This window comes from Pseudochaenichthys georgianus, chromosome 19 (genome assembly GCF_902827115.2).
Source record: "Pseudochaenichthys georgianus chromosome 19, fPseGeo1.2, whole genome shotgun sequence".
NCBI lineage: Eukaryota > Metazoa > Chordata > Actinopteri > Perciformes > Channichthyidae > Pseudochaenichthys > Pseudochaenichthys georgianus.
Genome location: NC_047521.1, coordinates 14,120,112 through 14,135,517, shown reverse-complemented (window position 1 = coordinate 14,135,517; position 15,406 = coordinate 14,120,112). Strand labels below are relative to the sequence as shown.

Genomic DNA, 15,406 nt, shown 5'->3' with positions numbered 1-15,406 from the left:
CACACACCTACACACTGTACAACACACACACCTACACACTGTAGGCTACCACACGCACCTACAGCTCCTAAAGCATATAATCAGGCTACAGCCGTTGTGTATTTTATTATGTGAAGCACTGGTTTTAGAAAAATATCGACTCTTTGTTTGTAGATATCTACTAAACTAAAGCAAAAAAAGAGAGTAGGCCTGTTATACTGAGTGATACACACTGCTCTGCTTTCTGCACGGACCTCTGTTCTCTCTGAAAGCAGTTTCTAAAATAATATCCAGGGGATGCATGAAGAGCTGTCAATGGCTAAGATAAGTCCGGCCGTGCGTCACGACTCTTTGAAACATCTCTGTTCCCGGAAATGCATCCGCGAAGGAGCCGTGGAGGACCCATCAGTGTATCCTCGGTTAGAGCTCCTCCAGAAAGCCTCCTCGATGCTCGGTCCTCGACGTGCATTTAGAGAAATGAGATGTCCTTCAACATGGCGCGCTAAAATTCATTTCCGGGTCACTACCGAAGGACCGAGGAGTCGAGGAGGGGGATTTGATAAAATGAGAAAGGGCCCAGGTCAGCAGGTAGAAGAGGTCAATTCTTGGCTTGCTCTTCTTGTTGTCATCTGAGGTCTTCTCCTATTGGCCGGCGTCGTCGGGGGGCGGGTCCAATGCAATTCCTGCCTTTTTCTGTTGTTAAATTACATCATTCTGGTGTCTGTGGTTATTTAAACATTACATTACATTACATTACATTGCATTTAGCTGACGCTTTTATCCAAAGCGACTTACAATAAGTACATTCGACCAGGAAGACACAACCTTGAAGAAAACAGAATCATATAAGAACATCAGGTTTCAAAGAGCCAATCGTTTCAAGTGCTACTCAACTGGCTTTAGATAAGCCAGTCCTTTATTAGTATATAAGTGCTCTGTTAGCAGTTAACATTCCCTAATAAACGTTATTCAGCGGCAATAAATGAGTGCTAAACCCAGTGTGCTCAGTGTACAACATCAAATGTCAGTTCACCTTTGATTCACGGTTTGAAAATGCAGCATTTCACCACATGCTAATGCTAACCGGAAGTGAATAATTTTCAGAATAAAAGTATTAAGTTAATAGTTAGTGAACTTCAGGTTTTTCAGAATAAAACTGATTTAAATTAAATAGTGTATTTAATTCAAATTACACCATATCAACATTGATTTTAATTTCTAACAATATTCTGGATTAATCTCAGTGTCACTATGTCACACTGATATTCACAAGTACACTGTGGAGTCCACCCAGCCCAGCCAGAACCCCGGGTACACAGGCTCAGTAAAGGTGGTGTAGAAGTTGTGGATGAGGGTCATTGCCCCACAGGAGATCCTGAAGAAAGTCAGTCTCCCTGCAGACCAGTCCAGATAGACTCCCACTTTGTTGGAGTTGGAATTGTAGCTGGGTAGGATGGTTAAATCAATCTTCATGTGTGCGGGCCAGATCTGGTAGCGCTCTTTGGTGCAAAAAAGTCCCCAGGAAGAGTCGTTTTTGCCTAACCAGCATTCGTGACCTTCTCCCTTCCTGCACATGGTTCTGTAGGCGACTCCTATGAAGGCTCTCCCTGTCCACTCGGTCTCCCAGTAGCAGCGCCCCATCAGCCCCTCCCTGCACAGCACCTGGGTCCAGAAGTCAAACCTCTCAGGATGATCAGGATACGACTGCTTGGTCCAACGCGTGGCTTTCCTGTTTCCCTCGGACAGAGAGAGGTCTCTGTGTACTGTGTTCGGGTCTAGGGTGAGGTCCTTGGTGTCTGATGAAACAGATCGAGAGTGATAATCAAGTTGTATTTATTTATTTGATGGATTCGATAATTGACTCAAAGAATGTCAATCAATGCCGAGTGAGTGAGTGTTAGTTACTCACATTTCATTGGACCTGGCTGAATCCTGGATTCACCACACTGTTCAACACTAAAAGACAACAGAAGACCAGTTTTCTGACACGTACGTCACTTGAAAACAATATGGTTAAAACAGTAATTGACCAATTCAACATTTTACTCTTATTCTACTCCCAATGATTTTGTTTGTCTGCAAAGGATCAGAATCAATGCATCATTTCAACTCAGTGTTTTTCCTCCATAACTAATAATGCAGAAAAAGGCTTTATAAATATTTTACATAAAGTGATACATATTAAAGTTATAAAGTAGAATATTTAAAAGCAGTATCCAAAGTATGAATTTGAAATCATCTCAACCATATTTTAGTATTGCAATGTATTGAATGGTTAAAACGTAACTCAGATAAAACCTTAATAACTCAATGTAATGTTGTCAAATCAAAACAGTAACAGTTTGCACTTTGCTGTAAGGTTGTGTGTGTGTGTGTGTGTGTGTGTGTGTGTGTGTGTGTGTGTGTGTGTGTGTGTGTGTGTGTGTGTGTGTGTGTGTGTGTGGGTGTGGGTGTGTGTGTGTGTGTGTGTGTGTGTGTGTGTGTGTGTGTGTGTGTGTGTGTGTGTCTGTCTGTCTGTCTGTCTGTCTGTCTGTCTGTCTGTCTGTCTGCGTGCGTGCGTGCGTGCGTGCGTGCGTGTGTGTGTGTGTCGGCTGAGGCGGCTGACCCTGTGAATAGCGGTAAATAAATAAGTGCTGCGCTGGCCCTAGGCTAAGCTAGCTGGCTAAAGCGAATTTGCCTGCAGTAAGCAACATTAGCATTAGGGTTAGGGTTAGGCTAACCCTAACCCAACTGTTTAAGGCACAGCTGAAGCTGTGGACAACTTCACTTATAAAAACGTTACATGGAGGGTTGGGCTAGTTACTGTATTCAGAGAATTTACTTAAAATAAATGTCCTTTCTTTGCATTTATTTTTAAATAACTGTCATGAAGCAGTGTTGAAACCCTTAATCATTGATTTTTTTCAATACATACATTTTAATCTTAATTCATGGTCACAAACATTTGTCATTATATATATATTTTTTAAATAGTAACTAAAATCAACTGTGGGCCCTTTTATGCTCTAACATCCTCTGCACGTGCCGTGCCGTGTACTGATACCAATACATCAGTGATAAGCTACATTTGCTGGCTATTTTATCATCCTCTACCTGAGTTCATGCAGGCTGCAGCGAGGATCCGCCTTCAGCGCAGACAGCAGCTGCAGGCCCAAGGGTCCCGGGTGGTTGTAGCTCAGGTCAAGCTCTTTGAGACGGGACAAGGTCAAAGCAGATGCCAGAAAAGTGCAGCCTTCCTCTGTCACGCTGCACCCGGCCAACCTTCAAAACACCAAGACATTTAATCCAACTGATCTCCGTTATCAACAACAGTAACAACTGACTTTGCATGTTTGGCTCTGATTAGTATTCTGCTGTTAAATAATTCATCTGGAATGTCATTTCACTCAAGGCACTCACATGAGTATTTCCAGTTTACAGTGAGGACTCCCCAGTCCTTCAGAGAGCTCTTTGACTCCAATGTCCATGAGGTCATTGTGAGAGAGGTCCAGTTCTTTCAGCTGGTTGGCGTCTGAGCTGATCACAGAGGCCCAAACCCTGGCGCTGCGTTCTGTTAGGTTGCAGCTCTTCAGTCTAAACAAACAGAAAATAACCTGCTTGATAAAAACATCTTTATTTGACTTTCTGGGATTTAAAAATATATACTTATTGTTGGGTTTATACCTGAGTTTCTCAAGTTTGCTGTTCTTCAATGTATCAGAAAGCAATAATATTCCATCATCTGTGATGTTGTTGTTGCCTAGGTCCAGCTCTCTGATTTCGGATGAGTGGATGCCAATCTCCAGGATTTTACAACAACCAGCCGTAAGATGGCATGCATTTAGACTGCAAGAAGAAAGTGGTATGAGAAAGGGAAGTATAATGTAATCACAAAATGTCTGGGATCTTATGGGGGCACAAGCTTCCCAATTGTAAACAACTGCAATGTGAAACGCCACCTAACATCGTGCACATTTAAAATGCATTACCAATCACTCCATTTGGAATAAGGCAAAGTTATTGATATTTGAGGTCAAAAAGTTGTTAAAAACATGTCCTTTAAGTTGCTACATATTGCTTACTGAGTCCACTGATGAAAGCCCTTGCATTTACAATACATTCCCTCAGAAAATTAGAAGCACACTTACTGGAACACACTTACCCTTCAATGGTGGCAGAAACACAGAAAACACTTCTGAAAGCTGAAGGGTATTATTTTCTCTTATGTATGTTACTACAAGTGACATCTTTCACATTACTCAATTATTCTGTTAATTGCCAAAATCACTCAAGTTTCACATTTCCCATTTCTAAATGGAGTACTCTTGTTATCTTCTACCAAAGGAAACTTTTTGTTACCTATTATGTATTGATTGCACCGAGGCAAATATCTTGCTTGAGCTGCCAAGCAGTGTTTTTTACCCCACATCCTGCAGTTCGTCTCAAGTATATCCGGCCTTACCCGACCACAGAGTTGTGGGCTAGTGTTTACTTTTCGAAAGTTTCCTAGATCGCATGTTCTTCATTTCTAAAATAATCCGAGCACTAAAGCTACGTATCTTTAACATCAGGTTCAAAAAGGACCTTAAGAGCTTGCTGTATGCTTTTAGAAATCACTTACTTTGCCACTCTGGCTTTTTTCATGACAGGCAGCAGCCTCAGGAGACCTTCCTCTGACCTGGTGTAGTCCTTCAGTTCGAACACACGCAGCTCCTTTTCTGATGTCAGTAGAACAAAGACCAGAGTGGCCCACTGCGCAGGAGAAAGTTTGGCTTTGTTGAGACTGCCTGGGCCGAGGTAGCTCTGAATCTCCTCAATGAGGGAGTGGTCATGCAGCTCGTTCAGACAGTGAAAGAGATTGAGGCATCTGTCTGGGGATGGGCTTTCTTTGATCCTCTGTTTAATGTGTGTTATGATCTCCTTCCTGGTACTTGGTTTTGATCTGTTGGTGGTCATCAGGTGCTTCAACAGAGTCTGATTGGATTCCAGAGACAGGCCCAGAAGGAAGCGCAGAAAGATGTCAAAATGTCCTTCATCACTCCGCGAAGCTTTTTCTACCGCTTCTTTGTATAGGATGACCTCTGATGGTCCTTTGAACAGGAAGCGTCTTGACGCGGACAGCTTTTTTACCAAGACGTTTTCGTTGTCGTTGTGGAACTTGAGGTAGACATACAACGCAGCAAAGAATTCCTGGATGCTCAGATGCACAAAGCAGAACGTTTTCTCCTTGCACAGTGTTAGCTGCTCATTGAAGATTTGTGTGTAGACTCCTGAGAACATGGACGCCTGGGAGACATTAATAACGTCCGAGTTGAGATCGCTCTCGTAGAAGATCAAGTGGCCCTTCTCGAGTTGCTGGAAGGCCAGTTTACCCAGCGACATGAGCATATCTCTCATGCATGTTGCATTTGACTCTTTTCTTTCAGGCAACCTTTTCCTGATGTCCTCCACGTACAAGAACAAGAAGTGTATGTACATCTGAGTAAGGCTCTTTGGCGTGTCTTTACTCGCAGTCGTCTGCAACTTCTTCTCAAGAACACTCGCCGCCATCCAGCAGAAGATTGGTATGTGGCACATGATGTGGAGACTTCTGTAGGATTTCACATGCGCGATCACTCTGTTTGCTAGGTCTTGGTCGCAGATTTTCCTCCTGAAGTACTCGTCTTTCTGGGGTTCGTTGAACCCTCGCACCTCTGTCACTAGATCAACAGATTCCATAGGGATCTGACTGGAGGCTACCGGGCGAGATGTTATCCAAATGAGAGCAAAGGGAAGGAGTCCTCCCCGAATGAGATTGATCAGAAGCACATCAATTGTGGTCGTCTGCGTCACATCAGACACTATTTCAGTGTTGTGGAAGTCCAAAGACAGGCGGCTCTCATCCAGACCATCCAGGATGAAGAGCATTGTGTTATTGGCATTCGTGAAGATTCCTGTCTCATTAGTTTCCGGGAAAAAGACACTGAGAAGTTCGACTAGACTGAAGCTTTTCTTCCTCATGAGATTCAGCTCTCGGAAAGACAGAGGAAATACAAATCCCAGGTTGGTGTTTGCTTCCCCCTCAGCCCAGTCTAGTGTGAACTTATTGGTAGATACGGTTTTTCCGATGCCAGCGACTCCTCTTGTGATCACAGTTCTTATGGGGTGGTCTCGTAGAGGAACAAAGAGCTGATTGCAGTGAATTGATTTCTCCTGGGCCGCATGTTTCCTGGAGGCCATTTCAAACTGTATCACCTCATGCTCTTTATTGACTTCACCATTTCTTCCCTCAGTGATGTAGAGCTCTGTGTAGATCTTATTGAGAGGTATCCTGTGTGCATCAGTCATCATCCCCTGCAGCAAGTGGCCAAACTTCCTCTTCAGCTTAGCTTTCAATTCCTCTTGACATTCTGTGATCTTGTCTTCTAAAGGAGGAAATGCTTTAAGGGTTATTTCGAGTTTGTTATACATTCAGGAAATACACATGTATGGTAAGTAAGTACTCACTTTGGGGCTTCAGATCATCACTGATTTCTGCAGTGTCATGGTTCGATGCTTCTTTTGATGAAACAATAGATCCTGCAAAAGAAGAAAAACCTTAGCCAAGCCCTAAACCCTAGCCTTAGCTAATCCAATGTCTCATATCTACCTTGGCCCGTTGAGGTGATAATGAAGTTCAGATTGGTGATGGTAGAACCAGTGATGGAGGGAGCAACCACATTGCCTCCACTCTGAGCGGTGCAGTTGGGTTGGAAATGATAAACTACTTCCTTATTAGAGTGAAGTAACTCTAGGGGAAGCCATAAATGCAATTTCAGCAGTTTGTTACCAAAACAAATTAGAGTAGTGAATGAATACTGGGTTAAAATTATTATCAAAGCTAATTTCATGCTGTCCGATGTTTCTACGCAATAAAAAATCTAGAATGCTTAAAAAGCATCTTACAGGTGCACAGAAAACCCCCAAAGAGAGGTGCAGTGTCAGCAGAATATGTTTTTACCAGCCACAACCTCAGGATCAGTGAGTGAACACACACACACGACTAGGGTTGGGTACCGAGAACCGGTTTCAACATTTCGATTCCAACGGCATCATTTAGAAATGTGACTTTCGGTTCCATTTTTCGATGCCTGATGAAATGTTTCTCGGTGCTCTCCGTAGCATACTGTATGACTGCGGCGAGACGGGAAATGTAGCGTTGTACCTACACTTTCTACAGTGTAACCTGAGACCAGGGCCGGCCCGTTGTAGATGTTCGCCTAGGGCGCCAGATCTGTGGAGGCGCTGCGCTGACAGCTCTGGGAGGGAAAACAAATGTTTTGACCGTTGGCGCTCATCCTAATTTTCGGCCTTGATGTAACAACATTCATAATTAAGTAAATGTAACACCCTTTTCATCCCGGTTACACTTTTCATTTGCCCTGTACGATGGGCGCTGCAAGTGATGAAAATGGAGGATGTTGGCTTATCTGGCACCCGCAGCTCACAGCCAAAGTGCGAGTGAGCGAGGGAGAAAGGGAGGGTGCACTGGAACTGGCGCTGTTGTTATTAGGCTTGTTTGAGACAAGCAAGACCTGCGCAGACCTGCGCAGACCTGCGCAGTTGCGATCAACGTCTTGCTAGTGCGTTGCATGATGGTTAGTCATTAGGCTTGTTTGAGACACATTGCGGCTCGCCTCGAAAGTAGACGAGAGTAGCCGATCGCAGCCGGGGGAGGTGTCAAAAAGCTCGTCTTAAGTCGGACAGCTCGGACTCGGAGTCGGCTTGACTGGCTGGGTTTGCAATGGCGGAAATTGCGTTGGCGTTTTTCGTTGCAGATGAAGTGGATGCAATAGATTTTATTTTAATGATTTGGTTTATACGGTGGCCCTGAAGTGCAAGACACCACAGCATTTCAGAAAACACCACAGCATTTCACAAAACACCACAGCATTTCACAAAACACTACAGCATTTCAGAAAACACCACAGCATTTCACAAAACACCACAGCATTTCAGAAAACACCACAGCATTTCACAAAACACCACAGCATTTCAGAAAACACCACAGCATTTCACATTGGACGGAAAGGGTATTCCTTTAGGGAGAACACTTCTTGTTTGTGATTGGACAGAGCCAGCCAGAGAAGCACTGCTGTGATTGGTTGTTTTTGCTGCCAGTCAAGAAATGACGCTTCGTGATTGGTCAACAACCGACAGCGAAATATGTCCCAACCATGGTCCCACAACGTATGGTCCCAACACATCAGCCGTTAGCACACACTCAGATCTCACAGCTCCTCATATCTGTTCAGAAACTGGACAAAAGTTAAACATGTACAAACCACAGACTGTCTATGTCATGACTGATACAGTCGCTGCTTTATTTATGTCTGTATGATGTTGTTGTGTGGACGGAGCAGCTACAGGTTAGTTTAGCCTGATGAATCCGATTCAGAAAACACACATTTTAAAAGCTTTTCGTCTGCCGTCTTGTCTGCAGACTTGTCAACGCGTTAATTCATGGTTTTTACTAACTGCTATCAGTATGTAGTTACTTCGGCATCACTTTGAAACGTGTATTACAATTAAATCATGGTCAAATATGTTCATTTTGTTGTAGGATTTACATGGAGATACGCCCCGTCCCCTCTCCAGCGCCTCTTGTTTGAATGACAGCATTGACAGGAGCAAACACAGCTGACAGCCGTAGTGAAACTCGAGCGATTAGAGCGATGCGAATATTGGGTGGTCTACCATAGTATTTACATGGAGATAAGCCCCTTAAAAACCATGAGTTAATAAAGCATTAATTCTGTGTTTACTCCTGTCATTCAAACAAGACGCTGGAGAGGGGGCGGGCCGTATCTCCATGTAAATCCTATCGGAATCGGATCCATCAGGCTAAACTAACCTGTAGCTGCTCTGTCCACGCTCACAACAACGTCATACAGACATAAATAAAGCAGCGACTGTATTCACCATGACATAGACAGTCTGTGGTTTGTACATGTTTAACTTGTGTCCAGTTTCTGAACAGATATGAGGAGCTGTGAGCTCTGAGTGTGTGCTAACAGCTGAGCTAACGGCTGATGTGTTGGGCTAATCACAAGCGTCATTTCTTGACTGGCAGCAAAAACAACCAATCACAGCAGTGCTTCTCTGGCTGGCTCTGTCCAATCACAAACAAGAAGTGTTCTCCCTAAAGGAATACCCTTTCCGTCCAATGTGAAATGCTGTGGTGTTTTCTGAAATACTGTAGTGTTTTGTGAAATGCTGTAGTGTTTTCTGAAATGCTGTGGTGTTTTGTGAAATGCTGTGGTGTTTTCTGAAATGCTGTGGTGTTTTGTGAAATGCTGTGGTGTTTTCTGAAATGCTGTGGTGTTTTGTGAAATGCTGTAGTGTTTTCTGAAATGCTGTGGTGTTTTGTGAAATGCTGTGGTGTTTTCTGAAATGCTGTGGTGTCTTGCACTTCAGGGCCACCGCAGGTTTAACTTAAAGAGAAACTTTATTGTTATTGCACATATTACAGGTACTGAGACAACGAAATGCAGTTTAGCTTCTAACCAGGTGCAACAAGCAGTGAAGTGGAAAGTAATGTACACAATCTACAGAATAAAATATAGAATGAATTGAATGATGAATAAACAGTGGGGTATGAATACACTAGATATCAGCCTGTGAGCAGTATGAACAGTGTGTATGAATATGCTAAGATATATAAAGTATGAAAACGGTAAACAGTATAGTATAACATATATAGATATTAATTTCATGATGATAAACATTGTGGAACAATGATGACAAATGGGAATGGATGTGGCGACCTAAAACTGACACAAAACAACAACAAACTTTTGCCAGCCAATTGGAGAGTTTCATCAGCAGCACGTGGTAAAAACCACCAATGAGCGCTCAGCTCGAGATACCAGCGAGCCGTTTCCCATCAAGCATTTCGCTTCCGCAGCTCGTGGAGAGCAACTGCGCCAACTCGCCTCGCCTCGCTCTGAAGGCTGCGGGCGTCTTTGTCCCGCGAGATTTCAAAGTCTCATGTGGGCGAGCCTCCAGAGCAAGTCGGACAAAATTACTAACCATCATGCAACGCACTAGCAAGACGTTGATCGCAACTGCGCAGGTCTGTGCAGGTCTTGCTTGTCTCAAACAAGCCTATTTTGTTTTATTACACTGCAGCGGCCACTCTAAAGTATTCACTGTCCGACTCACACAATCAGCTGATGCATGCTGTCGACAGCGTCGAAAGCTCCAATCTGCCCATTCACTTTCAATGGGGTGACGTCACGTAGCCGCGCTTTTTCGCCGAACTGAATTGTGGGTAGCAGAGCGGTCCGTCTCAGGCGTCTCAGGCGACAGAAGTTGAACAATGTTCAACTTCTGTCGCCTGAGACGCCGGAGTAGCCAGCGCCAGCCAGCGCCAGCCAGCGCCAGCCAGCGCCAGCCAGCGCCAGCCAATCAAATCCCGTTTCCCAAAATCTGACAGCTGAAGCCGTAGCCAATCAAACCGCGTCTAAGCTGGGAGAGATATCCCGCCGTTCATTTCTATATTTCAAAAAAAGTCAGAGGAGAAACTAACTATCGCCGTAGCAAATCACCCGGTTTTGTATGACCAGACCCTCTTCACCTACCGGGATACAAACCGGAGGAACCAGGCATGGAGGGAGGTGGCAGAGACAGTGGGGGAAACTGGTAGGTTTTCGCCTGTTTGGGGAGTTTATATATATATTGCTCGAATAAAATCCCCGGGGTTTTTTGCTTTGTATGTCGGGGGCGGGAGATTCATGTGATTGGTTGTTGGCCGTGTTGCTTGAATAAAATCCCCAAGCTCCAGACACGCCCAGCTCCAAGCTATTTTTGAAGCTGTAGTGTGGACGCTCCGTAAGAGAGACGTAAGCGACGTCGCCTCTTAGCTCCAAAGCTCTTGCCTCTGGACCGACAATTTTTTGGAGCTGGAAATGAAGCGGATTCCGGAGCTAAGAGCCGGCGCCGCTGCGGTGTGAACAGGAAAACCCGGCGCTTTTCAGGCTCTAGCTCCGAGCCGGAGTTGAAAAGGCGCTGGTGTGAAAGGGGCATGAGAGTAGTGAAGACGGGAGAGCTTGTTGGTCCCTCTCTAGCTTTCACAGAGGGCCCGCTATAGTAACTCAACGAGAGAGTAATGTCAAATGACAGTACAATAGACCAATCATATCTTCCCTCTAAATGGGCGGGCTTTCTTTTCGCGGACTTTATGACAAGTTCCGCCCGCTGTGAGGTCTTTGCAAGTGGTGCAGTGACTCGTCCTAAAACCCGGAAGTAAGCTTCGCTCGGATTCCCTCGACAGAAAGCAATGGGATTTCTCCATAGGATTTTGGAAAATAGCTGGAAATAAGGTCTGTGGAAAACGAACCTGGTAGATAAATGCACGTTTTGTTCAGACGGATAATATCCACATGTCTACCCTACTTTTATTATTTTCGAATCATAAATCTAAACGATAGATTTATGATCGATATATTTATAATTAGCATAAATTCGTTCATGATGGCTCATTCGCGTCGGGCCGAACCACGCCCCTTAGCTGTGATATAATGAGCATATACCACGGCCTGTCGTGAGCTATTGCTTAAGTATACTTATTTAATTATTCAAATGTAAACCGATCTTTTTCATATGGGTGTTTATGTACCCCCTAGATCTAGTCTCTAGTAATTCTGCTTAAAGTACACCAGATTGAAGCATTTTGCTTTAAAATGTTCAAACATTTCTTCCTGGTATGCCTGAGAAGGCAGATATGCTTGTTTTTCTCAACAAGAACTTAATCATTTTTTTTACCCTGCCCCTCAAAGAATCGGAATTGAGAACCGTTAAGAACCGGAATCGAAAAGTAGAATCGGAATCGGAATCGTGGAAATTCAAACGATACCCAACCCTACACACGACACAACCACGCAGACACACACACTTTCTTTGATTTTTAATGATATGTGATTGTTGGCATAGCATGTTTGGTGTTCTTTTTATTTGTATTTGCAATGTTGTAACACCTTGTAAAACTTGCTTTGTCATTACTATGTTTTTGATATACGGTGATGCCAATAAACCTCCTTTGAATTTGATTTTGAAATCTTAAGGATTAGAACAAACTCTTCTGAAACAAAACCTTTTCCCTTGATGACTTGCAATGTATTGCCCTATGCACTTCTTTTTCTTTATTTTGACATTCTTACCTTGAGGGCCATGGTCTGTTTCATGAGCAACACCCATTTGCTCCATGTTTCTCTCATCAGCTTCTTTGTGGTTGCAAGCCTACGTGATTTATTGTAGCTTGTAGAGATTTCCTGTACAGTTCCTGTGATGTATTTCAAGCTTGTTAAAAAAAACGCCATTATAAAACATAAATACTTTTAGATAAAGAATATACATGTTTAGTCACGGTTCATATTAAAAATCGAACAGCTTTAGAAGATGAAGTTAAAGCTTACCTGCCTAAATAACAACTGCGATCGCTATCTGATTCAGATGTTGACAGCAGCGGCTCAGAAGTAGAGTGTTACACAAATGAAAAAAACTCTCTTTTGCCTTCTCTCTGTCTTATGGTGCAAAAACAGGAAGCTGCGGTTTTCATCTGTGCACAGTCTATCATTGCTGTATTTACAGGCATCGTGAACAAACCGCAGCTCTTCAAAATGTTTCATTTACTACCAAATGAAAATGGAAATGAAACATTGATCTTGGAAAGATCTGGCATAAAATAACCAACATTAATACGTTTTACCATATTTGCAGTGGGTAATGTAACAACGGGCAAATATCAAGTATTGTATGTACATATTTGAGATCATTGCACTTGAGTATAATTGTTTTATACTTCTAACTAATTTAGAAAATATCATAACAATTGGATAAGAAGGATGCTGAGTGCAATCTATATGCATGTTTGGGCCTACTTTATAGAGCTGATTTAATCTGAAATACACAGCTCTATTCTAAATAAGATATGTTTGTTTTGGATGGAAATAATTGTATACAATCTTCAATTTCTTTCAAAGTATTGTGAACTGTGTGTCAGTTTTGCAAAAGTCTTACTTTTCTCAGTAGAGGCAAACACATGAATCTCAACAAACAGTCAGAGCTTCACTGAGCATTTCCTCTTCTTGTTCTGGCATCTATCTACCATAACATGGAACAATTCCACATTAAAAACCTGCAAATAATGAATGCTTGGTGTAGGTAGGATCAGTCATGTAATCCCAGTGCAGTGAACAATGGGATCAAAGTTGCTGTTAGAGTTCCAGTTTCTACATGCTGCAGCTTTGCCTGTTGAACAGATGGTGGAAGCAAAGTCCAAGTTGTGCTTTTTCCCTGCTTCACTGTACAGTGCATGCTTTGATTGATATGAGTTTTCAGGGTGGTTAATGAAGCAGACATTTCAGTGGACTTCTTTTCACCTTCCATAAACACGAGTCTCTACATTTCGTCTAATAAATGTGCCTATGCAGCAAATGAGGTGTGTGACATTGGAGGAGAGGTTCACCATTATTCAAACTGAAACAGATTGAAACTGTTCACACTAAAACACAGTTACTCTGGAAGTTTTCAGTGTATATACAGTATAGGCCCCTGAATGTAGTTTGAAGACAAACTGAACACACACCCAAAACTGAATAATGATGACTCTTATCACCTGCATCTGCTTGAAGGAATACAAGTGGTCGGCCTAGTTATCTAGCTACAGTCTCTGGTCTACCAATGTGCTTTTGAAAAAAATACATGTGTAGAAATGTCTCCAGGCTCAATAACTGGTGTGTTACCACATAGAAGCTAAGTCAAACCCTCAGTTTGTTCAGTGGTCTTGAACACGTAAACATAACAGCAATTGCCTGTCTTCACTTCAGTCAGTTAATCTTTCATGTGTGTTGAAGCAAACAGGAAGGGAAAAAATGCTACTTCTAATGGCCAATATGAACACTAGAGAAATGGCATCAAATGTGACTATTGTTTTTAGATGGAGATTAAAAAAGCCTCCAATCTGAGCAAAAATATATATAATACGCCATGCAGAGATTGGAGTTTACAGAGTCTTTTTTCATTAGGTTTAATAGTCTATAGCTTCAGAACCTCAGCTACAGGGTGAGCAGTGTTTTTTTCTCTATTTTTAAGATGAAACAATATTGTACCCAATGTAGGACACATTAAAAATGTCCTCCTTTTTCCGTTTTGAAAGGGAGATTAAGGTTGGCAGTTTGGGTTCATTTGGAATAATATGCTTATGGCTGATGGATAGTGTTCAGTAGACCTGGGTAGACGCAGGAAAAAGATGTTACATTTCCAACAGTGCCCTTAAGGTATCCACAACAAGGTTTCTCATATTCAAACATCTCAGTATTAAGAGACACCACATTTTAAATGACTTAGCTCTTTTATCAGGGCTGTGTATGTCAGGTTCAAACACACCATTATATATTTAACCTTGCAGAGCTGACTTAGCACACTGGCATTTCATCAGCAACACCCTACTTTTCACCCAGTCAGCCACACACACTGACGCCCGGGTGCTGTCCAACACGTCCACGACCGGCGACAACTGAGCAGTTGGAGGTCAGCAGCTTATTGCTCCAGGGCATCACGACGGCCTCTTTTTTGAAGGAGGAGAGAGCGTTACTCATTCAATTCACCCCCAGCCCCCCCCCCCCACCCAGTCAGATTATTTCTCTAAAGCAGTGCAGAACAGGAGTGTCATGACTCAGCTTTTGGCCCTGTCCACTCTCTCGATTGTGATGATGTAACATATGGCATACTCACCCTGATTAGTCACAACAAAGGAAAAGTCTTGCTTAAATGTATCGCATGCTACCGAAGCTCTGATTCCACAATTAGTCTTTCCTGGACACAAACACTGCTTCAGATAACCATGGGAGTGTGCTACAAACAGAAATGGGATGAATTGGCTCTGCAGATCGTATCACAGGACAACACGGTTTTATATTTAAGAATAAATCCCACATGGTGGTATGGCTGCAAGCTGGACCCACGGAAAAAAAGCTTGATAGATTTTCTGTGCTGCTGATTTTACTGGATAGTACTATATTCTCTCTGCTTGTAGCTATTTACAAAGGGAAGTAAGGTACTTAGAGATACAAAGATTCAAGCTTTATTTGACTATATTTAACAGTTACAGTGTAGTTATTGGTCTTTCAACAGTGCAATTTACAATATATACTGAAGAAATGAAAGATTATGAAGTTGAAAGTGCAGGTGACACAATGGTGCAAGTAAAATGCAGGAATAAGTTAACTATATATACATGTAAAATAGAATAGAAATAATGAAACATGCACAACTTAACTTAAATTAAGCCGCCTAAGTTCTAAATGTGGTATCATCTACTGTAGTCATCCGGTTTCCAATTAGCGTTTTCTCTGAGCTTGTACACACCCACATTGCAAGGTGCGAGAACTTGCCATTTTGGAAAGTACCGAGTGTGTTTTTCACAGCA

The 15,406-nt window shown here is 42.7% G+C and overlaps 1 protein-coding gene across 2 annotated transcripts; it reads right to left on the bottom strand.

The window, feature by feature from the left end:
- Positions 1–855: 855 nt before the first annotated feature.
- On the bottom strand, positions 856–12,458 carry LOC117464445 (NLR family CARD domain-containing protein 3-like). 2 transcript variants are annotated; one of them, XM_034106880.2, is made up of 10 exons: positions 12,393–12,458; positions 12,138–12,259; positions 6,587–6,727; positions 6,445–6,516; positions 4,580–6,362; positions 3,643–3,804; positions 3,379–3,552; positions 3,073–3,240; positions 1,889–1,935; positions 856–1,775 (listed from the first exon to the last, which is right to left on the bottom strand). In XM_034106880.2, the coding sequence occupies exons 2-10, from the start codon at positions 12,181–12,183 to the stop codon at positions 1,246–1,248; spliced, it is 3,123 nt and encodes a 1,040-aa protein (XP_033962771.1). In that variant the 5' UTR covers positions 12,184–12,259; positions 12,393–12,458; the 3' UTR covers positions 856–1,245. The 2 variants fall into 2 exon arrangements, with proteins under 2 accessions (XP_033962771.1, XP_071062812.1); XM_071206711.1 differs by having other exon boundaries at positions 12,397–12,458.
- Positions 12,459–15,406: the final 2,948 nt, after the last annotated feature.